This window comes from Loxodonta africana, chromosome 5 (assembly GCF_030014295.1).
Source record: "Loxodonta africana isolate mLoxAfr1 chromosome 5, mLoxAfr1.hap2, whole genome shotgun sequence".
Taxonomy (NCBI): domain Eukaryota; kingdom Metazoa; phylum Chordata; class Mammalia; order Proboscidea; family Elephantidae; genus Loxodonta; species Loxodonta africana.
Window position 1 is genome coordinate 64,173,277 of NC_087346.1, and position 9,205 is coordinate 64,182,481.

Consider the following 9,205-nt stretch of genomic DNA (forward strand, 5'->3'; position numbering starts at 1 on the left):
TGGCGTAGTGGTTAAGTGCTACAGCTGCTAACCAAAGGATCAGCAGTTCAAGTCTGCCAGGTGCTCCTTGGAAACTCTATGGGGCAGTTCTACCCTGTCCTATAGGGTTGCTATGAGTCGGAAATCGACTCGATGGCACTGGGTTTGGTTTGGTTTTTTTTTTTAATACATGTAATATGCTTAGACCTAGAGTTGCTATGAGTCAGAATCAACTCCACGGCAACAGATTTTTGGTTCATACCTGGTGTAGTTTGTATTGTACTAGTACTTGCTAACTAAATTTTATTAGTGGGAAGATGGAGTTGAGTAGTGAACTCCCCCAGGGGCTTGCTAATCAGTTTCCTCCACAATGCTAACAAAATGCTTAACTTGCAAACGAGTCCCTGGGTGGTGCAAAGGGATAACGTGCTCCCTGCTGACCCAAAGATTAGTGGTTTGAGTCCTTGGAAGACAGGCATGGTGAGCTACTTCCAAAAAATCCGCCATTGCAAATTGTTTATGCAGTCTACTCTGAAACACGTGGGGTTGCCATGAGTCAGAATTAACTTGTCAACAACTGGTTTTTAACTTTGCAATTCTGATTTTTCAGAATACAGTGCTTGTTTTGCCAGCAAATTGTTTCATTTACAGTGACCACACTTCACAAGTTGGTTAATCTTGAGATTTAGTGTCAATTAAATACAAGTCCTCATCAGGAAATGACTGGGAACCTCTGTAGTCTTCCAGGTTATTTGTATATTGTCATAATAGGGTAATTTAAAAATGTTATTTGTACTACAGTATACACTTAATGAAGTAGAAAATGCATCTAATCTCGTTTTTTCCTTGAATGTCACTATCCAAAGCTTCTGTTAAACTACTTTACGATTCTATTAAGAATTAATGAAACTGTTCTTTTTTTTGCATAAGTACTGAAACATTTGTTACACCTCTGAAATAGTTATTGTATCATACTCAATCAGGCTTGTTTAAAGACTTCTGGAGAATCACCAGCTATCAATGTGTCAAATGTGCATACCCTTAGTAGTGCTAAACAGGTCTTCTGATTAGGTCAGGAAAATAAAACTGAAAGTAACTCTAAGCTCAACAAGGCATAACCAGCTATTTGCAAGTCCTCCCAAAGGTAAGTGGAGCTCTTTTCCTGGGAAATGTTTCTATTTTAGGTATTAAATGTGTCTCTAAACATTGTTGCTAGGTAACTTTGAGTCACTTCCAACTCGTAACAACTGTCATAGATTGAATTGTGTCCCCCCAAAATATGTCAACTTGGTTAGGCCATGATTCCCAGTATTGTGTGGTTGTCTTCCATTTTGTGGTTTTCCTATGTGTTATAAATGATAATCTCTGCTGTGGTGAAAGAGGATTAGGGTGGGATGGAACACCCCTACTCAGGTCACATCTCTAATCCAATGTAACACGAGTTTCTCTGGGGTATGGCCTGTACCACCTTTTATCTTACAAGAGATAAAACAAACAGAAGCAAGCAGAGTTGAGGGCCTCATACCACCAAGAAAGCACTGCTGGGAGCAGAGGGTGTCCTTTGGACCAGGGGTTTCTGTGGGGAGAAGCTCCTAGGCAGGGGAAGACTGATGACAAGGAGCTGGAGCTGACGAGCTGAATTTGGATTTCTAGTCGGAATCCACTCAATGGCAACAGGTAGGTAGCCTACTAGACCGTGAGAAAATAAAATTTCTCTTTGCTAAAGCCATCCACTTGTGGTATTTGTTACAGCATGTCCAAAGTACATGTCTCTCAACATAGCCTACATTTTAAAATTTGGAACATTTTTACAATTTTTCTCCCTTTATACCACTCTTGTGACAAAAAGCACTACCCACCCCCCCACCCCCAAAAAAACCAAACGCACTGCCTTCGAGTGGATTCCGACTCATAGCAACCCTGTAAGTCAGAATCGACTTGGGAAAGTGTGGACATTTTATTTTATTATTATTAATGTAAGCATGTGATGCCAAAGAAATGAAGATAATTTTACAAACTAAGATTTTTTCTAAGTATGTGAAATTTCCATTTTATTGTAAGGTTTTATATCACACCAGTTCAAAGGCATTTCTTTAGAACTCTTCTAGCACAGCTTCTCTGGAATTGTTTCAATCGTTCCTAGCATGTGACTTGACTAAACAGCTTAAATCTAAATAACCAAACAACATTTCAAATGACTAACTTTTTAGACGAGTAGGATAAAGTATAAAGTTATCAGCTGATGGATGAGGCTATTAATTTCCAAGACACTTGTCAAAATGTTTCTTCTGATATAGTAGTTGTTATAAATCAGAACTTTGAAAAAATAAGGGCAGAACAAGAGTATAATAAAAGAAGCTCCTGCAGCTTAAGCCTCCCATAGTCCTAAGCTTCTGACAGAAGCAAGGCAAAGTACCTTTCCTGCAAACTAAACGGGGTTCCAGTATTTCAATCTGGTTGAACTTTCAGAGAAAGGCCCAAGACCATCTTGGATCTGGTTGTATTAATTATGCCTGAAGAGTTTAATACCCATCCAAGTCCAAAGGTGGAAGAACACATAAACCGGTATGGTAATCGGCAAGAGCAGACTATAAAAGCAGAGGCTTGCTGTGCTAGTGCAGCCCTGAGGGAAGTTTTCTTCCACAGAGGCTGAGTAGAACAGTCCTGCTAAAGAAACCAGCGGAATAAGGACAGTCAACGTAGGAAGAGACAGAAACATTCTTCTTCCACACTTATTACCCGCCACTCTGACTTTTTAAAAGATAAATGATATTAAGAGAATTCAGTTTTCTTTTTTTTAAAAAAATTATGGTTTAGTGCTGCTCCATTTCTTCTTTCTTCTTATTTTGATGTGTCATCCTAGCTGCCTGTGGTATCATATTAGGAATGCCATCGATGACTGGATATGCTATTCCCAACTCTTCATTAATCAATTCATTTGTCGATGCTTCGTATCTAGGAAAAAAGAAAAGAATCACAAAACGAATTTTGTAAAACAAAATTCTTGGAAGACCTTGATATTCAATAAATAATACTATTTGTCCAATTCTTGACAGAGTTAACACTGAACTGTATTCTTTAATTCCAAAAGCAGCAATAGCCAATATTACCATTTCTCTTATAAAATCTGTAATTGTTCCCATTCTAATCAATTTCTCTCAAATTCTCTTTTTACTGTATTCCCAAGTCATGCCTTAGTTAAAAGTTTTCTCTCATACTGCTCAGAAAATATTTCCTCTTTTCATCCAGACATCCCTTCATTCCTCTGGCTAACCCCAAAACCATCCCAATCCATTTACTACTGGAACAGAAACTAGAGAAAAATTCAATTTCCTGACTTAAGAATAAATGCTCAATAAAGTATCCTAACTGATCCACTAGAAGGAAATCGCTGAAAAATCAAAATACACAAAAGTTTGAGAACGATGGGAGGGCAGAAATGAGGAAACTTTGGAAACAAGTCTAAAGTGAGCGAGTTACACAATTAGCTAAAAGACAGACCCAACAATAATTTAAAGGTTTAAAAAAAATTGAATGACCGTTATGTTAATTATAGGGCACACTAATAAAAGAGAAATGCAAAAAGATGAAAATAAAAATTACCGGCAATCTAGCACCCAAAGATAATCACTGTTAACATTTTGGTGTTTAGTTTATGCAATTTGTAACACTACCGTTGTCAATGTTCAGTTTTAATAGCTGGAACTGTACAGCCGCTTTAGCAAAGACTACGTTAAAGGTTAAGAAAGCATTTACAATAACCAGTTAGTTCAGAGCGAAGAGCCAAAGGGCAGCAAACAAAGCTCAAACGTTTAAAATACTGTTAGGCAGTAGCTGCACACGGCCATTTCACAAAAATAAAATACTAGCATATTTTTCATCACCGTGGGTTTAAAATCTGAACGCTTCACGAATCATCCATGGTCCTTTTCAGAAAAACAAACGTCCAGGCCCCGCCCCCATGCATTCCGACCCGGTCCGCTCGTGTCGGTACCCAGAGAAGGTTCCCCCCCGCCCCGCAAATGCACCCTGGTGATTCCTTAGGGCACCTATCAACGCTCCGATGCATTCCGGCGGGCCGGCGGCTAATTTGGGAGGCCTGGGGCTCGGCTCGCCTCAAGTCTCCTTTCGCCCTTCAGGTCGCAGGAGAAGCTGCGTGGGCGCTCAGCAGGGCCTGGGCCCACAAAATGGCCGCCGAGACCACATATGAACCTGAAAAGCTGCCCAAAGGCTGTGAGAGGCCGCGCGGTCTACCTGCCCTCTCCTCCCAACAGGAGGCCGCGAAGGGAAAACGGAGCCCGGCAAGTCCCACCTGAGCGGCTTCTTGGAGAGCGGGCACACCAGGAACTCCAGCAGCGCCGGGTCCAAGGCGCGGGGCTGCTCCCCCGCCTTCGCGCTCCGGTCCGCTGACAGTCTAGGCACCGACGCGTGCAGCCACCTGCGGGCGACGGCGGACAGCGGCGCTGAGACGAGCCTGCCGCACGCGCCACTCAGCATGGTCCAGCAGCCGGCGACCTCACCTCGCTGCACCCTCAGCCAGCCCGGGCTGCTCTCCGCCGAGCCCCACTGGCCAGGCCCCGCCCCCCGGTGCTCGGAGAAACGGAGCCCTGGAGCAGACACAGGCCAACGCTTTAGTTCCGGAGGCGCTCTTGATCCAGTTGCTTTGGCTGTATCGCCGCCCTGCGGCTGAGGTAACTGCCTGGGGCCGGAGGCCGCGGGTGCCCAACCCATCGCATTTACACAACCACAGACAAAACCGATGCTTAAGTCGGGCTCTCTTGAGTTTTCTTCAGGGCTGTCAGGAAGCCAGTGTCCGGGTCTCAGATGCACACAGCTTTTTAGACGTGGACATACGCAGTTATCTCCAAATGAAGCTTTAAGCTCTTTGTTAAAAGCATTAATTCGTTTAGTGTTTAATGTGAATTTCTGTAACCCTGTTTTGACCTTTTTTTCCCCTTCATTAAAAAATAAAATTTAAGAACCTGAAAAGAATGGCTTGAGCCTCTTAACCTCCAAAACATCCAGAGTTTTCATATTTCTTACCCTGTATGACTCAAGCATTGTGATTTCAGTTGCATAATAAATGACAACTAATTTACTGCGCTTGGAGGCAGCGAGGAGTTTAAATAATTGTATAATTAGGCAGATGTCCATTAATTGAATTTAAGACCCCATGTTTGCCTGTGACTGTCCAAGGGAGTGATGCAGGTTTTGATCTTAGAGTGTAGCAAGAGATTAGGCTCTGAGACCTGTACAGCTTGGTTCCAGCTCCTTAGTTAACTAGCTGGAAGACTTCTGACAAATAATTGCTGTTTCCTTGTCTGTATGTTGTTGTTGTTAGGTGCCCTCCAATCCATCCCAACTCATAGTGACCCTATGTATAACAGAACAAACACTGCCTGGTCCTGCCCCATCCTCACAACCGTTGCTATACTTGCACCCAAGAGCATTGCAGACACTGTGTCAGCCTATCTCCTTGAGGGTCTTCCTCTTTTTTGCTGACCCTGAACTTTTCCAAGCATGATGTCCTTTTCTGGGGACTGGTCCCTCCTGATAACATGTCCAAAGTATGTGAGACGAAGTCTCACCATCCTCACTTCCAGGGAACATTCTGGCTGTACTCTCTTCCAAGACAGATTTATTTGTTCTTCTGGCAGCCCATGGTGTATTCAGTATTCTTCACCAACATAATTCAAAGGTGTCAGTCCTTCTTCAGTCTTCCTCATTCATTGTCCAGCTTTCTCACGCATATGAGGTGATTGAAAATTCCGTGACTTGGGTCAGGTGCACCTTATTCCTCAAGGTGACATCTTTGCTTTTTAACACTTTAAAGAGGTTTTTTGCAGCAGATTTGCCCAGTGCAATGAGTCTTTTGATTTCTTAACTGCTGTGTCCATGGGCATTGACTGTGGATCCAAGTAAAATGAAATCCTTGACAACTTCAATCTTTTCTCCCTTTATTATGATGTTACTTATTGGTCCAGTTGTGAAAGTTTTTGTTTTCTTTACCTAAGGCTGTAGTATTTGCTCTTATTAAGTGCTTCAAGTTCTCTTCTTTTTCAGCTAACAAGGTTGTGTCATCTGCATATCACAGAGTGTTAATGAGTATTCTTCCAATCTTGTTGCTGAGTTCTTCTTCATATAGTCTGGTTTCTAAGAATATTTGCTCAGCATACAGGTTAAATAAGTATGGCAAAAAGATACAGCCCTGATGCACACCTTTTTTTGTTGTTTTAAACCGCTCAGTATCCTCTTCCACCACTCATCTGTCAGTTTGTCCTACTGTGGTGTTTTGCATATTGCTGTAATGCTGGAAGCTATGCCACCAGTACTTCAAATACCAGCAGGGTCACCCTTGGTGGGCAGGTTTCAGCGGAGCTTCCAGACTAAGACTAGGAAGAAGGACCCGGCAGTCTACTTCTGAAAACATTGGCCAGTGAAAATCTTATGAATAGCAGTGTAACATTGTCTGACATAGTGCCAGAAAATGAGCCCCTCAGGTTGAAAGGCATTTAAAATACAACTAGGGAATTGCTGCCTCCTCAAAGGAGAGAAGACCTGAATTACGTGGATGAAATCAAGCTTTCAAAACCTTCATTTGCTGAGGTGGCACAACTCAAAATGAGAAGACACAGCTGCAAGCATCCATTAATAACTGGAACATGGAATGTACGAAGTATGAATCTAGGAAATCTTTCAGAAATGAAAAGGAATGCATAAAGATCAATATCCTAGGCATTAGTGAGCTGAAATGGACTGGTATTGGCCATTTTAAATTGGACAATCATATGGCCTACTATGCCAGGAATGATAAATTGAAAAGGAACGGCATCACATTCATCGTCAAAGAAGAACATTTCAAGATCCGTCCTGAAGTACCACACTGTCAGTGAAGGATAATATCTACACGCCTACAAGGAAGACCAGCTAATACAACTATTATTCAAATGTACACACCAGAAGATGGCAGACTAGTCAGATGCACTAAACCATCCCAGCAGCAAAAACCCCAAAAGCAAGTAAAATAGATACAGACATCAGTCCTAGAACTCCAAGCCTTAAATGAAGGGGGAAAGTATTAGATTGGAAGTTACTGAGGAGAAGAAACTGATAGAAAATGGGGAAGGAATAGAGGTACAGAGTGGAGGTTCATGACCAGACAGCATGACTCAGTGTTGCCATGTTGGAATAAAGCCAAGAACCCTGCACACAGAAAGGCACTTCTATAGATAGAGGTACAGTGCAGACACACAGGACTAAGTAAGACCACATTTGCTGGCTGCAACTCACGGAGAAGCCCAGGCTGTCTTACCAGGTAACCACAGGAGCACGCTCCTACAACGCCCACCCCTCTGGTGAATAGTGGCTATAACCACTTAGCAACCCATACAGCCAGGAACCAGAGTACCAACCCACCCTCTTGCCCTCCTCCATCTAGTCCCTTCTGCCTCTGCCTTGACACACCCCACCCCACCCTGCAGCCCACAGTCCCCAAGGGGACCTGACCCAGACCTCAGGCCCATTCTGCCACGGCACCCAGAAAGGGAAGTTCTAGAACACTTAATTGTGCTCATGCAGAATCTGTACATAGACCAAGAGGCAGTTGTTTGAACAGAACAAGGGGATACTGTGTGGTTTAAAGTCAGAAAAGGTGTGCCTCAGGGTTGTATCCTTTCACCATACTTAATCTATATGCTGAGCAAATAATCCAAGAAGCTCTACTACATGAAGAAGGCAGCATCAGGACTGAAGGAATACTCATTTAGAACCTGTGATATGCAGATGACACAACCCTTGCTTGCTCAAAGTGAAGAGGACTTGAAGCACTCACTGATGAAGATCAGAGACTATAGCCTTCCATATGGATTGTACCTCAACATAAAGAAAACAAAAATCCTCAAAACTGGACCAATAAGCAACGTCATGATAAATGGAGAAAAGACTGACGTTGTCAAGGATTTCATTTTACTTGGGTCCACAATTAGTGCTCATGGAAGCAGTGGTCCAGAAATCAAATGATGCATTTCACTGGGCAAATCTGCTACAAAAGGGTTAAAAAACAATGATGTCACCTGGAGGAATAAGGTGCACCTGACCCAAGCCATGGTATTTTCCATCACCTCGTACGTGTGCAAAAGCTGGATATTGAATAAGGAAAACTGAAAAATTGATGCCTTTGAATTATGGTGTTGGCAAAGAATACTGAATATACCTCAAACTGCCAGAAGACTGAACAAATTTGTCTTGGAAGAAGTACAGCCAGAAGAATGCTCCTTAGAAGCAAGGATGATGAGACTTCATCTCGCTTACTTTGGACATGTTATCCAGAGGGGCCAGTCCCTGGAGAAGGACATCATGCTTGGTAAAGTAGAGGGTCAGCAAAAAAGAGGAAGACCTTTGTTATGAATTGAATTGTGCCCCCCCCCGCCCCCGCCAAAATGTGTGTGAACTTCACTAGGCCATGATTCCCAGTATTGTGTGGTTTTCCTCCATTTTGTGACCTGCTGTAATTATCCTATATGTTGTAAATCCTAACCTCTATGATGTTAATGGGTGTGAATTGGTATCTCCTTGTGGTTTTGATTTATATTGCCTTAATGACTGATAGGTTGAGCATCTTTTCTTGTGCTTGTTGGCCATTTGTATATCTTCTTTGGAGAAATGTCAATTCAAGTCCTTTGCCCATTTCTTAACTGGGTTTTCTTTTTGAGTTGTCAAGAGTTCTTTATATACTATGGATAAGAGATTATCAGATATATGATTTGCAAATATTTTCTCCCATTCCGTAGACTGTCTTTTCACTTTCTTGATAATGTCTTTTGATACACAAATTTTAAATTTCGATGAAGTTCAATTTATCTACCTATTTCTTTTGTTGTTCATCTTTTTAGTGTTATATATAAGAATCTGTTGTAAAATTTAAGGTCATTAAGATTTGCTCCTATATTTTTTTTCTATGAGTTGTATAGTTTTAGCTCTTACATTTAGATCTTTGGTCCATATTGAGCATTTTGTATATGGTGGAGGTAGAGGTCAAAATTCATTCTTTTGCATTAGCTCAGCACTGTTTGTTAAAGAGACTATTATTTTCTCATAGAATTGTCTTGGCACCTGTGGGGTAAAGGGTTTAGTTTTACTGTAAGTAAAGTGGCCTTTGTTCTTGGCTCCAGAGAGTTAACCATTGAAGTAATCGGGGTGCCTTGATCTAGGGCTTTCAGATCGCATC

General features: G+C 42.1%; 2 protein-coding genes across 2 annotated transcripts; both read right to left on the reverse strand.

The window, feature by feature from the left end:
* Positions 1–2,002: 2,002 nt before the first annotated feature.
* PIGY (phosphatidylinositol glycan anchor biosynthesis class Y) lies at positions 2,003–2,829 on the reverse strand. The gene has a single exon (XM_003414084.4). The coding sequence runs from the start codon at positions 2,696–2,698 to the stop codon at positions 2,483–2,485; it is 216 nt and encodes a 71-aa protein (XP_003414132.1). The 5' UTR covers positions 2,699–2,829; the 3' UTR covers positions 2,003–2,482.
* Positions 2,766–4,725, reverse strand: PYURF (PIGY upstream open reading frame). Its single transcript, XM_003414185.4, has 2 exons — positions 4,292–4,725; positions 2,766–2,934 (listed from the first exon to the last, which is right to left on the reverse strand). The coding sequence occupies exons 1-2, from the start codon at positions 4,708–4,710 to the stop codon at positions 2,793–2,795; spliced, it is 561 nt and encodes a 186-aa protein (XP_003414233.3). The 5' UTR covers positions 4,711–4,725; the 3' UTR covers positions 2,766–2,792.
* Positions 4,726–9,205: the final 4,480 nt, after the last annotated feature.